This window comes from Lithobates pipiens, unplaced genomic scaffold (assembly GCF_037356315.1).
Source record: "Lithobates pipiens isolate NorthernLeopardFrog02 unplaced genomic scaffold, aLitPip1_a1.2 Scaffold_18, whole genome shotgun sequence".
In the NCBI taxonomy this organism is placed as follows: Eukaryota; Metazoa; Chordata; class Amphibia; order Anura; family Ranidae; genus Lithobates; species Lithobates pipiens.
The window spans coordinates 24,810,824-24,825,768 of NW_027507758.1; the positions used below are offsets into that span (position 1 = coordinate 24,810,824).

A 14,945-nucleotide genomic window follows, 5' to 3' on the forward strand; every position below is an offset into this window, starting at 1 on the left:
GGGATCATTAGCCACAGGAGGACGACTGGGCACTAGGATGTTGCTACACAAACAAGGAGTCCTGGAAGCTGTAGTGCTTAAAGCAAGAGTTGTGCTGGAGGAAGCTGAGGAGGGTAAATAGCTGTACAGAAGAAGTTTGTGCCTGCAAAGGTCTACTACAGTCCAGTGAGAATTCCGTATTACCCTTCTCCCTATCCAAGTTTAACCTCCTAAAAAAGAAATACAACACAAAGCACTGGACTGTTCCTTGCCTCAAATGTGCTGTGAAAATGTGCTGTGCCTGGCTGTGTAGGGTGGGGAATCCCTGTCTACTTGTGGCTTCTTAGGGAGTGCGCTACATATAGAAGAGATGGGAAGCCTCACAGGAAGAGGCTGTGCTAGGGACTTTTTAGACGACAACTCTATGGATGGTGAAGAGCACATGGAGCGTTCATCAAAAGGCTGAGCAAAAGCCTACTGCATTGACTTTGTGACATTTCCTGAATAAGGCAGGATTTTTTTTTTTGCTGAACTGCTGAAATAAAGCTTTATTCTTTGTTAACTGGCTACAAAACAAAACAAAAAAAAAAAAACATGAGACTCGTAATATCTGAAAGGGACTGTTGTATGGTGCCTTCCTGCTACAGAGCTAACATCTGAATCTGACCCCTGTTAGAATATGCATATAAAAAGATAAAAATGGCTATTGAAGGAATAATCTGATAACAATATAATATTCTGCTAGTAGACAGTTTGATACAGCAGTGGTTCTCAATCTCAGTCCTCAAGTACCCCCAATGGGCCAAGTTTTCAGGCTTTACTTTGCACAGCTGCTTTTAGTCAATATCTATGACATTGTATTGATAAGAGCTATTTTATCTAAGGGAAGTTCCCAAAACATGGCCCGTTGGGGGTACTTGAGGACTGAGGTTGTGAACCACTGGGATACAGCACCGAAGCATACATTACCTTTACAGACAGTGTGTTTGCCACTATTCCATCCACTGTGGTCTCTGTGAAAGGATCAAAGTGCTTATCTGGTCTTCTCATAAACTCTGGCTTTAGCCTGTATCCACATTTACCATTATATTCATACATCCCCATATTTAGCTGCATAGAAATATCTGTAAGCAAAAGAAGGGCACAATAATAATGAAGAAATTGACCCATCATAAAGCTGATAGACACTACTGCCAGACATAATAGGAAAAGTAAGGTTGACAGCCTTTGAGTATGCACCATCGAGAACAAATACGCAATGGCAGCTTCCATATTTCTATTTCTAACAAACTGCCTTCAAGGGCATCAAGGGGCCAAGGTTAAAGCAGGCCTCCACCACAACAGGTCATTTGGTTTATTAAATAGGAGTGCTATTAGAAGTGCTCAAAGCAACCAAATCAGAAGTCACACTAGATCTATTCTGAATGGATGTATCTGGTTATTGCACTTTGAACTTTAGAACATCTGAGGCTCCTTTGTGTTAGAATATGCTATCAAGTGAATTTCTGCCAAATTTTATTTTGGGTGAAGTACAACAGGCTTCAGTACCCTTCCAGGTCATACTGGGGTCAGTAACGGCAGGGTACGGAGGGACATTTCTTGCCTTTGTCCAGCCATAGTATCATGGGCTGTGCTGTGAGTCAGTCTTTCCCATTACCTTTTATGTAATACATTTACCATACAACAAAAAACATAAAATGAAAACCTGCTTGCTGCATCTGTATTGCTATATAAATGCTTATCTGGGAGAATAAACAAGAAATGCCAAGTCCTGAATGCTGAACCCTAATTGGGTAAAGTAAAGGGTTGGAGATGTCCTTGCCAAGATTGTGGGCAGTAATAAAGACCATATCAGGGACTGAATCTTGCTCTACTTAACCCAAGTGTTGGGGTATATCAATAGTCTCCAAACTGCGGCCCATGGGCTGAATGTGGCCCTTTGCTTGCCTTTATCCAGCCCTCAGGCCCCCATTCCTCCCAATGATACCAATGATGGGGCCCTATTACCCCCAATGACACCAATGATGGGATACTACTCCTTCCAATGGCACCAGCGATGGGATACTATTCCTCCCAATGACGATTACTGATGTTTACTCACACTGATGTGAGGGAATTTTCTACTCCCAGGGGACCACAGTCCAGCCCCCTTAATATCTGAAGGACAATAATGTGGCCCTTTGTTTAGAAAGTTTGGAGACCCCTGGACTATACAGTGAAATTACATAAAGTGCCATATAATACCTTATAGGGTGCCAACAGAATTCCAAGAACCTCAAACGACTGTATATGGGAAGAACAGACACACCCCTACCCACATGTTAGTGATTGGAATCTGAACTATTACTAAGACCCAGTACTGCTATATGGGCATGGGTGCCATGCCCCTGAAAATATTGAAAAAAAATGACCTTTTGTAAGTTAAACCAGTAAACAAGAAATGCCAAGTTCCGAATCCTGAAGCCTAAATGGGTAAATTCCGGGGTTGGAACTCTCCTTGCAAAGATCATGGACAGTAATAAAGACCATGTCATGGGCTGAATCTTGCTCTACCTAACCTGAAAGTTGGACTATATAGTGAAATAACATAAAGTGTCATAAAATACCTTGAACTGTAGAGTGCTAACAGAACTCTAAGGACCTCAAACTACAGGATATGTGAAGAACAGACACACCCTTACCCACAGGTAAGTGATTAGCACCATAACTAATACCAGGCTTCCGTACTGCTATATGGGCATGGGGCAATGCTCTTGAAAATATTGACTTTCAGTAGGTCAAACCAGCAAACAAGAAATGGCAAGTCTTGAATGCTGAAGCCTAATTGGGTTGAGAAAAGGGTTGAAGATCCCCTTGCCAATGTCATCGACAGCATTAAAAACCATGTTTGGGTCCGAACCTTGCTCTACGTATCCCAGCAGTTTCACTATATATATATACACCATATAGTGCAAACAAAATGAAGTGCTATTTAACACCCTGTAGAGCAGTGGTCGGTCATCAACCCTGTCCTTAAGACCCACTAACAGGCCAGGTTTGCAAGATAACTGAAATACATCACAGGTGATATCATTTGCTGCTCAGTGATTGCACAATTCTAGTCTGTATTTCCCCAAGATAATACATACAATCTGGCCTGTTAGTGGGCCCTGAGGACAGGGTTGATGACGACTGCTGTAGAGCACCGTCAAAACACCAAAAACCTCAAACTTCTGGGTATGGGAAAAATAGACACACTCCTTCCCACGAGTTAGTTCTTCGCACCATACCTATTGCCACGTGCCAGCACTGCCATGTAAATGCCCATGCAAATAAGGACCTTTAGTAGTTCAAACCAGCATTATAAAGGAAACTTTGAAAGGGCTCCAGAAGACCTCTAAGAGCCCAAGTTATCAACTGTATGCATGAAACAGCACTTCATGGTCCATTCCATATAACTGCATCTTCAGTTTTTATTATATTTACACGTAGTAGATTGGGTTTTCTACAGTATGTTTTCCTAATACTAGAATAGTGCTGTTGAGAAGAAAGATAAGAATAAACCATTGAAGAGGTTGACCAAAATCCCACAAAATACATCACAATCATGTCTGTAAGCTCTAGTGCTGTTTTGTGCAGCAGTTGAGGTTTAGTTTATAGGGTGAAGTCAAGAGAAGTGCCATCTTCACAAATTACTTATTTATAAATGATTCAAAGGAAAGCTTTTTAAATCTAGGACAAAGGCTAAACTAGAGCACAGTAAGAATACGCTATTATAGTGATTGAATTTAGTAATAGTGTGTTACTGTGCTGGCTAACATACATCTCATATTTGGAAGTTTTATATACTGTTACTATATATACAGTTAGCCCTTGTGCACACAGTCGGAGATTCCGACAGAATGTGTCCGATCGGACCGTATTGTCGGATAATCCAACTGTGTGTGGTCTCCATCGGACTGTTTCCGTCGGAATATCTGACGGACCAGGTTTTCCAACTTGTCTATAAAATAAATAAAAACATGCTCCGATCGGACATACTCAGATCATGCGTAGCCTACTCCGACGGACAAAGTGCCACGCATGCTCAGATCAAATTCCTAGACCAAAGCTATTGGCTACTAGCCTGAGCGTAGTCCCGTCGTAACGAAATAACGTCATCACGTTATGTACAATCGGATTTTCCGACAACTTTGTCTGACTGTGTGTATGCAACAGTTTCGGACAAAATCCGTTGGACAAAATCCTTCGGACAAAATCCAACGGATTTGGTTGTCAGAATGTCCGATCGTGTGTACAGGGGCTTAGAATACCAAACAGTAGTATAAAAATAAACAGTCAAGACACTGGATCATTAAAATACAAAAACAGCACTGAAATTAAACATGATATAAAATATCACAGCGTGTGGGGTCTTCCCCACAAATAAAAGTCTATAAGCAGTAGATGGTAGTAGGGACAGTTCAAAGCATTTTGGATGTTGAGTTACAGTAGTCCAAGCGTGCACCTTTCACCAAAAATAGTCAACAAGCACACTCCCCCAGGGAAGAGCCAGCCTTAAGGTTAGATATTCAACAGCCACTCAGATCCTAAGTCCTCGTCGCCAACAAGATCCACTAGTATAGGGGCTCCAAAATGATGTCATAAAACACAGATACCGCAGTCACTTCCGGGTAGGCAGAGCTCTGAGCAGAGCCATGTGTAGTCTGGAACACAACTGCCACCTCGCTGGGCTCCCCATATGTGGCCCTCTTGGTCACATATTCTTTATGCTTGTGGCTTTTACCTTTATGTATGCAGTTATTACTAAGGGGTCCCCTCTTTTGTATGGGGCTTTGTCTATAAATAAATGAGATTACGCTATGTGCAGTTTTTTCTTGTGTTTTATGACATAATTTTGGAGCCCCTATACTAGTGGATCTTGTTGGTGATGAGGACTTAGGATCTGAGTGGCTGTTGAATATCTAACCTTAAGGCTGGCTCATTAAGAGATTTCTGGTGAGTTTGACCCCCTGGGGGAGTGTGCTTCACGAGGTGGATTTTGTTGACTATTTTTGGTGAAAGGTGCACGCTTGGACCACTGTGACTCAACATCTAATACGCTTTGAACTGTCCCTACTACCATCTACTGCTTATAGACTTTTATTTGTGGGGAAGACCAAACGCTGTGATATATTATATCATGTTTAAAGTGGTGTTGCCACCCAAAAAATAAAAGCTGCTTAAAATTCGTAAAAAAAATAAAAATAAATAATTGGCAAAAAAATAATTTTTTACTCACCTCTAAATACCGGTTAATAGGGGGTCCCTCGTAATCTGCCTTCTTCATTGCCCGGGCTGGTGACATCACTTCCCCTCGCGCCGCACATTCACCTGGGACCTGTCACGTGTCCCAGGTGACTGTACGGCATATCACGGCGCCCTGCGCCGCTCGCGCATGCGCAGTGGGTGCCCGGCTGTGAAGCCACAGCCGGGTGCCCACAGTATGCATGACGGCGCCGCGAGCAGAGCGGGGAGCGAGGGGGGGGCTTCGTTCCCCCGCATCGCTGGACCCTGGGGCAGGTAAGTGTCCGATTATTAAAAGCCAGCAGCTGCAGTATTTGTAGCTGCTGACTTTTAATTATTTTTTTTAGGGGGTACCCCACTTTAATTTCAGCGCTGTTTTAGTATTTTAATGATCCAGTGTTATTTTTATACTACTGTTTGGTATTTTTCCTGCCTTTTTTAACAGCTGCTTAGTACCTTTTAAATATTGTGATAACTATATTTTTAAGGATCTTGTATACTTCTGCTTATAGATTTGTGGGATTGATCTGGCGCTGAGCGGGTGCTTTTTAGGCCTTTTTCACACACCTCTCTTTTTTATATATACAGTTAGGTCCATATATATTTGGACACAGGCACAATTTTCATACTTTTGGCTCTTTATGCCACCAGAGTAAAATTAAAATGAAACAATACAAATTAATTTGAAGTGCAGACTTTCAGCTTTAATTCAAGGGGTTGCCCTACTGAATTTTGAACACAGGAGGTTGGCCACTTGGTAAAGGCGGCATTCAGAGAATACTGCACTCTCTGGATGAGGTTGAGAGGCGGGGAGCCCATGATGAGCAGCCAATTTCCATGTTCATAATGCAGCAGGGCAGCTGCTCGGCACAGGAGCTGGAGGCAAGTGGAGATCCCCTAAGTAGCCACGTCTGCCATGTCTGCTTCAGGACTTTCTAGCTTCCAAGAGCTTACTGGTGGATTCCTGTGGTAAGTATTCTGTAGCGGCAGCTCAGCCTGTATTACTGAAAAACAGGCTTAGTGCTGTTCCTCTTTAAGCATCGATCCACAGATGTTTGGCCTTCTAGAGGTTATCTCTGGTGAGGGGCAGACGATTGAACCTCAACGCAATCTAACTGTGTCCAGGATCAGATATCTGTCTATAATCGGAAATGACCACTGTACAGTATGATGCAGATACCTGCAGATAGATGCTTACAGCGGTAGAGAGGCGTAGTTCCTTTCAGTATGGCATGCAGATGCACAGACTGATCCTCCACCACTAATTGGATAACCTGGGATCCTGGGTGCAACTATCCACAAGAGGGCATTTTTTTCCGTGTGAATGAGGCTTTAGAACACTTAATATTGTAAATATAACAAGATATTAAATTCTCAAATGTGCAGATTGGCTATGTGTTTTATATTGAGAACTTCAATAATAGAGAATACAATACTTAGTGGCAAAATGGTCAGTGCAATGGATATCCCTTAATGGAGGATGTGATTAGAACAGACCTGAAACAGTAGATGCCGTTTCTCTTTTGTCACACCTCAAAGCCTAACTACGTTAATGATTTTTTATTTCTAAAAGGCTAATCCTCCAAACCAAAATTCTCTCACCATATTCCATCAACAGCAATGGCATTGTCAGGACCCAGGTCTGAACTTGCAGCCTCTGCTGTATCCAGCAAGGTCTCTCCTTGCTTAGCCACCTGGGATGCTGGACAGCTCTCTTGATAATCCCTTGGATAATCTTGTACCATGTTTCACATAAACTTTGAAATCCTTGCTCCTCCCATGAACTTCCTACTTAAGCCATGCCTTTGCACTTCCTGTTTTCCAGATTATTGTGCTCTATCTGGCTTATATCTCACTTTTGTCACTCCTGCTGATGTCCTTATCTTCACTACCGCTCATTACCGACCTTTGGCTTGTTCCTCAACTACGCTTCTGCTTGATCCCAACCTGCAACCATTCCTTACCGATCTTTGGCTTGTTTACTGACTACACTTCTGCTTGATCCCTACCTGCTATATCTGCTACTGGACCCCAGCTTGCTCATCTCCTGGTGGGGTGATCCTTAGGACTGCGACCTGGTACTAACACGCAACAGAACCATCAGGATCACTAGTGAATACCAGTTAGTATTTAGACCCTGCACCTCGGATGACCCCCGCATAATCCACGAGGGAAAACTGCTTGTATACCTATCCCGAAGGTTGTTGGGAGTCTCTCTCCTGCTATAGCAACTTGTTTCTGAGCCTGACCCCTGACTATTACAGGCATTTAGGTATATATAAATTTACATGCACAATTCTGGTATACATACAGTGCAAATTACTATTCCAAAGTTAAGTTATTTCATCAGAAATAAAGCCAATTTGATGGATGAAGACTAGTTGTGTCGTGTTAAAAAATTTGAAGAGTTGGCAATTTGACCCCCCCCCCCCCCCATCTAATTTTCTCTGGTGGGCCACAGAGTCCCAGTCCACCCCTGGCTTTGCCCACTGTTTTCTGGATTGACAGCATTATCACTTTTACAGTATCTGCAAGGTTGAGAGTGTAAAGCATAAATAACGGAGGATTTGACTCAGTCAGGGAAGGTAATGGAAGCTTTTAGTTTGCGGTGTCAGGCTTGTGAATCTCAAAGTAACTGGATTTGGTACTTGACTATCATACAGGAGCCTTCAGTTGTATTGGTAATCCTTGGAGGTGGTAAAACCACAGGGCAATCCACTAATTGTTGCATTTAATGTCCTTACCTATAGTCTGGAAGTTAAGAGCCACCATCTGACATCCAGCGTTCCAGAAGACCTGAGGCATGTAATTAGATGAATCCACACGTGTCCCTTTTGGATAAATTCGACTTAGCTGCATTTTGTTATATCTGTCTTTGGTTAAGAAATTTTAAGAATGACACACAAACCACAGACTAATGTTGACTAAACACTGGGCGATGTTAATCAGACTGCATTAGCAAAAGATTGAATGGATCTAAACAAAACAAAATTATATGAGCAAAATTGGTCTTACTTTTTTTATTAACTTACATAGCTAGTTCAAACTTCACATGTTGGTAGAGTAATTTTTCCTCTATAGTAACTCTTCTTTTTTTCCACTGCAGGTAAATAATGGATTCCAAGCACAAGCAATGTGCCGTCATTGAGTTCCTGACAAAGGAGGGGTGCAGAATGTCCACAGAAGGCTACAGAATGTTTACAGAGGTGACACCATTGACAAGCGCCACTAATGACAAGAGGTTTCTCCTGTCAATGCAGCATTCTGTAGCCTTCTGTGGATGTCCAACAGCCTGCACCCCTCCTTCATGAAGAACTCAGTGGCGGCACGTTGTTTCTGTTGGGAAACCATTATTAACCTGCAATGCAAAAGAAGAAGAGTTAGTCTACCAACATGCAAAATTTGAATGACCTATGGAAGTTAATATAAAAGGTTGCCCATTATTGCATTACTTACCAACTAAACAATTTCAGTTTGTTGTTCAATTGAGTTGTACAATTTATAGGTCACATTAAAGGTGGAAAAAGTTCTGAAATCTTTTATCTTTGCCTCGTTTTTTTACATCACAGAAACCTGACATTTTAACAGGGGTGTGTAGACTATTTATATCCACTGTATATGTCTATTAGTGTTGGGAGAACACTTCGGGGAACACCCAAATTTGCAGGGTGTTCGGTGGGTGTTCACCCTGCATGCTGCACAGTGCATTCTGCGTCCTGATTGGGGAAAGCTTTCCCCAATCAGGGTACAGTAAAAGCTGGTTGTTAAGGAGCGGGGCCAGGAACTCAGTAACGGCATCCTTAACAACCAATGAGTCATCAGCTGTCAATAGGCTTCCCGCTGACAGCTGAATAATACATTTTTTTTTGCTGGTAACAAAAATAGTAAACAAAAATGGCGTTGGCCCCCCTCCAGCCCATTCCAGACCATTTTTTTAATTAAACGGCGTGTGGTCCCCCAAAATCCATACCACACCCTTATCCGGGCACACAGTATGGTAGGCCAGGAAAGGGTGGGGGACGAGCGAACTCCCCCCCATTACTGAACCATACCAGGCCACGTGCCTTCAACATGGGATGGGTTCTTTGGGGCGGGGTGGTCTGCCCCCCCACCCCAAAGCATCACCATGTCCCCATGTTGTTGGGGACAAGGGTCTTTTTCCCACAACCCTGGGGTGTGGTTGTGGGGGTCTGCGTGCAGGGGGCTTATCGGAATCTGGAAGCCCCCTTTAACAAGGGGCCCCCGAGATCCTGACCCCCCCATGTGAATGAGTATGGGGTACTATGGTCCCCTACCCATTCACCAAAAACTGTCAAAGAGTGGTAAAAACACAGACAGTTTTTGACAATTCCTTTATTAAAAATGATAAAAACAGTATCCCCTGATGTAAATCCATCATCAATCACACCACCCATCGCACCCGAAAAAGAACAAAATAAAAGTTCCGCCTTTGACAGCTGAATGCCTCCTCCACTGTTTGACAGTTGTTATATAGGTTAGGGTGACATCACCTGGTGGCACCACCCCCTTGTGACATCACCGACCCAGTATGCACTGGTCCGTGACATCACAAGGGGAGACAGGCCCCCATAACCACAGCCCAGGGTTGTGGGGAAGAGACCCTTGTCCCCATCAACATGGGGACAAGGTGCCCCAAAGCTCCCCCCCATGTTAAAGGCATGTGGCCTGGTATGGTTCCCATTTCCTGATCAGACTGCATGCTTGGATAAGGGTCTGGTATAGATATTGGGAGGACCCCATGCTGTTTTTTTCTTTTTTAATAGCCGGGTGCCAGCAATTGCAACCTCAAGTCAATATACTGTATATGTGATTTTTTTCTTCAGAAATTTACTTTTTTCTGCAGCAGGTTCTTTATACAGCACATATGCACCACATTACAGGAAGACTAAGGGGATCCCCAGGCACTAGATTTAAAGGAATTTTATTGTTGCACTTAAAGCATCTTTAAAATCACTGCTCCTGAAAAAACATGTCCCCCAGGGCAGTACCCGAACCCCATACCCCATTTATAGCCAATTACTTGCATATAAGCCTTCACATTGGGCACTTTTGATTTTCTCTGTTTGGCTCCCATAGACTTCAATGAGGTTTGCCGTTCAGGTTAGAACTTTTCCTCTGTTCAGGAGTTCTTTTATTGTCAGTCCCCCACAGCCACAATATCAATGGCTCATATATACAGCAGGTAAAAGAAGTATTGAACACGTCACCATTTTTCTAGGTAAATATATTTCTAAAAGTGCTATTGACATGAAATTTTCACCCCGTCGGTAACATCCTGTGCAATCCATACATACAAAGAAACCAAAACAAATAAGATCAGAAATAAAATGACACAGGGAAAAAATATTGAATGCACTAACTGAAATTAATTTAATACTTCATACAAATTCCTTTGTTGGTAATGACGGCTTCAAGACGCCTCCAGTATGGGCAAAGTAGCCGCATGCGTTGCTCAGGTGTGATTTTGGCTCATTCTTCCACACAAACAGTCTTCAAGTCTTGAAGGTTCGGTGGGCCTCTTCTATGAACTCTGATCTTTAGTTCTTTCCATAGATTGTCTATTGGATTCAAGTCAGGTGATTGGCTGGGCCATTCTAGCAGTTTTATTCTCTTTCTTTGAAACCATTTCAGAGTTTCCTTGGCTTTGTCTTTGGGATCATTGTCTTGCTGAAATGTTCACCCTCATTTCATCTTCATCCTGGTAGGTGGCAGCAGATTTTTATCAACGATGTCTTGGTACATTTTTCCATTCATCCTTCCTTCAATAATAATATGAGTTTTACCAGTACCGTATGCTGAGAACAGCCCCGTCCACACCATGATGTCCCCACCTCCAAACCTCACTGTTGGTATGGGGGGTGTTTTTGGGGTGATGTGCCATTTGACCTCCAAACATGGTGTGTATTATGGCATCCAAAGAGTTCAATTTTGGTCTCATCTGACCGGACTATATTCTCCCCGTATTTCACAGGCTTGTCTAAATGTTGTACAGCAAGCTTTAAACGAGCTTCCACATGCTTTTTCTTCGGGAGTGGCGTCTTGCGTGGTGGGCGTGCTGGCCATGGTGGGCGAGTACATTACTTATTGTTTTCTTTGAAACAATTATACCTGCTAATTCCAGGTCTTTCTTAAGCTCTCCGTAAGTGGTCCTTGGCTCTTGGACAACTCTTCTGATAATTTTTTTCACTCCTCTGTCAAAAAAAAATCATGCCTTTTCGCACCTCCCTTTCTTCACGTGTTCAATAATTTTTCCCTGTATAAGTCCATTTTATTACTATCATTATTTGTTGATCCACATGAAATACAGCTCCTAAATTGAGCTCTTAATTTCTTGTCTGTGCTGATTATACAGATCGTTTTCTGTATTGCAGCATTTTTAAGGCTGGGTTCACATTGCAGCGATGCGGGAACGCCGCGAATCCGCTGCGGGTTCCCGCATCGCATGCCTCCCGGCGGCAGTTCACACTGCCCTATGCAAACGGCTGGGAGTGTCAGTGAAAAGTTAATGACACCCCCAGATCGGTTCGCATATCGCAGTGCGATCTGCAAACTCGGACAGGAATCTGATCGCATGGTGTGAACACCCATGCGATACAATTCTGCTGCGGACCAAAAAAAAGGGTCCTGTGCGAGTTTGGGCCGGGTGCGATGCAAATTCAGCCATACACCTGTGTATGGCTGAACTCGCATCGCACAGAGATCGGATGTGATTTACACTGCAGTGCAGTGCGAATCCCATCCGATTCTCGTCACAGCTGCAGTGTGAACCCAGCCTTAGGGGAGAAAAACATTGGTAACTGCATGGATTACAAATATGTTCTACCTTTTTTATTTTATTTTAACCTTGACATATGCTTTATGGTCTATTAAAAAATGCTTGAGACATTCGAGCAGCCGTCACAGATAATGATCGCAATGTGAGTCATTTGTTTATTTCCTCTGACTGTAGGCGCCATCTAATGGCCATAATGCAGCATTTGCCTGGTTGAGGTACTTGAGAACCTCATTATGGCCACTAGATGGGGCTGACGACCATCGGAAATAAACATATTTTGCACCTTCTGGTGATTTTTTTCATGATGGCTGCGCAAATGCTTAAAACATTTCCATAGCAAATTTTTTTTTTATAAATACACCCAGTTCAATTTACCTAACCCTATCTTTTCCTCAGTTCTTAGCCCTTATCCTTAATCTCCAACTCCTACAATGCTGGACATACCTTATTGTTGCCAAATGCTGTCAGTCCTGTTCTAAATGGAAAAAGTTGTAAAGATAACGTAGAACAAAGGATACTCTACGAATTCTACGGGGGATTTTGTTAGCTGCTCAAGTCCCTTGGTTTCCACAAAGGAGGACATTTCATAGCTTTTGTTTTTTTCTGTGAAAAAAAAAAAAAAAGGAGATAGCATCAACCTTAGCAATCATCAAGACATATACGTTCATTTCAAATATCAAACAGACCAGCAGTTGAAACCATTTTACATAAACCCCCCCCCCCCCCCCACTGTCTTTTTGTATACAGCAAAACATAAAAAAGAAAACGGACATTAAAGGTAGCCGCTATGATCCCAAATAGGAAGAGGAACAGTCTCGTATTTAATTCAAGATATATCATTTATTTAAATCACATTAAAAAACACATATATTTGGGGAAAAAAGGTTACATAAATACATGGACATATCTGTAAGAGTACACTGTCAAACAAGAGAACAGATGTGGAAGCTTAAACAGGGAAGTCACATGGATGGCCTATGAGACTGGGAAGCCAGGTGGTCCTAGAAGATTCCTTCTGGCTTAAAGGCCAAGTATACATCATGTATGATGTATAACAATCCAATATGATATATTTACATATGAATTTCATAGTGATTATGATATTTCTCTTAGTATCAATAGGACCTCCTGAAGAAGCTAAAGGCGAAACGCATAGCAATCCATTGGCGCTGATATTGAAGTTTCCTATACTTGGCCTTTAAGCCAGAAGGAATCTTCTAGGACCACCTGGCTTCCCAGTCTCATAGGACATCCATGCGACTTCCTTGTTTCAGCTTCCTCATCTGTTCTCTTCTTTGAGACAGTGTACTGTTTCAGATATGTCCGTGTATTTATATAACCCTTTTTCCCAAAATATATGAGTTTTTTTAATGTGATTTAAATCAATTATAGATTTTTAATTAAATACAAGACCATTCCTTTTTCCTATTTGAGATCATAGGATCAAAGTCTGTTTTCTTTTTTTCTGTTTTCGCTCAATTATCATTGGATGTGGTGTCACATTCTGCAAAATATGTCTCAAACCCCTCTTTTTGCAACTTTTTTTTTATACAGCAGCCATTGTCAACCAGGGGTCCATGGAACTCTATGGATCCTCCAGGGGTGGTTAGGGGTTTACTTGTGTTGTGGCTTTGATGGTGCCTATATACTTCCAAGGCCAACACAACCACTGATCACTGAGTGTAAGGGTGGCATCCTGACCACCAACGCAAGGGGACGTTTCCTAAAGACCCCCAATTGACTAATCCTATAAGGGTTTCTCGTAAAACATGAAAGCTTTCCGTGTTGCAGCTTCTATACAACATCTATAAATGATCCTCAGCTCCCGCCAGACAGGGGGGCAAACTGGTAGAATTAAAGTGTATTAGTAATATTGTGAATGAGGTACCTAGGGCATTATGGGTCATAATTTCCTGTCCCCTTTTATATAGCAAACTGTCCTAATGATGGGTGTGACCCATATGGCACTGGATACTATTCCATAGCCCAGTGGTCTTAAAACTTTCCTTTATCCAGCCCTTGGGGCATTATCTCTTCCACTAACACCAACAGTGGGGCATTATTATTCTCACTGACACCAACAATGGGGCACTATTCCTCCCACTGACATCAACACTGGGGTACAATTCTTCCCAATGACACCAACGATGGGGTATCATTCCTTCCACAGACATCAACAATGGGGTACAATTCCTCCCACAAACACCAATGATGGAGCACTATTCCTCCAACTGACATCAATGATGGGGTATTATTCCTCTAACTGACGTCAACGATGGGGTACGATTCCATCTGCAGACAACAATGAGGTGCGATTCCTTCCACAGACATCGATGATGGGGCACTATTCCTCCTACTGACATCAACGATGGGGTACGATTCCTCCTGATGACACCAACGATGGGACATTATTCCTCCCACTGACATCAACTATGGGGCACTATTCTTCCAAATGACATCAACGATGGGGTACAATTCTTGCCCATGACACCAATGATGGGGAACTATTCCTCCCAATGACACCAACGATGGGACATTATTCCTCCAACTGACATCAACGATGGGGTACAATTCTTCCCAATGACACCAATGATGGGGTACCATTCCTCCCAATGACACCAACGATTGGACATTATTCCTCCAACTGACATCAACGATGGGGTATGATTTCTTCCGCAGACAGCAACGATGGGGCACTATTCTTCCAACTGAGACATTATTCCTCCAACTGACATCAATGATGGGGTACAATTCTTCCCAATGACACCAATGATGGGGTACCATTCCTCCCAATGACACCAACGATGGGACATTATTCCTGCAACTGACATCAACGATGGGGTATGATTACTTCCGCAGACAGCAACGATGGGGCACTATTCTTCCAACTGACATCAATGACGGG

General features: G+C 42.7%; 1 protein-coding gene across 1 annotated transcript in view; it reads right to left on the reverse strand.

The window, feature by feature from the left end:
- The window catches only part of PLCB1 (phospholipase C beta 1), a 957,098-nt gene that overhangs the window by 176,200 nt on the left and 765,953 nt on the right, over nt 1-14,945 (reverse strand). The window contains exons 17-19 of the mRNA XM_077485489.1: nt 12,559-12,643; nt 7,989-8,113; nt 949-1,103 (exon numbers count right to left, since the gene is read on the reverse strand). Of these exons, the coding sequence (XP_077341615.1) occupies nt 949-1,103; nt 7,989-8,113; nt 12,559-12,643 (365 nt within the window). The remainder of the gene's footprint in view (nt 1-948; nt 1,104-7,988; nt 8,114-12,558; nt 12,644-14,945) is intronic.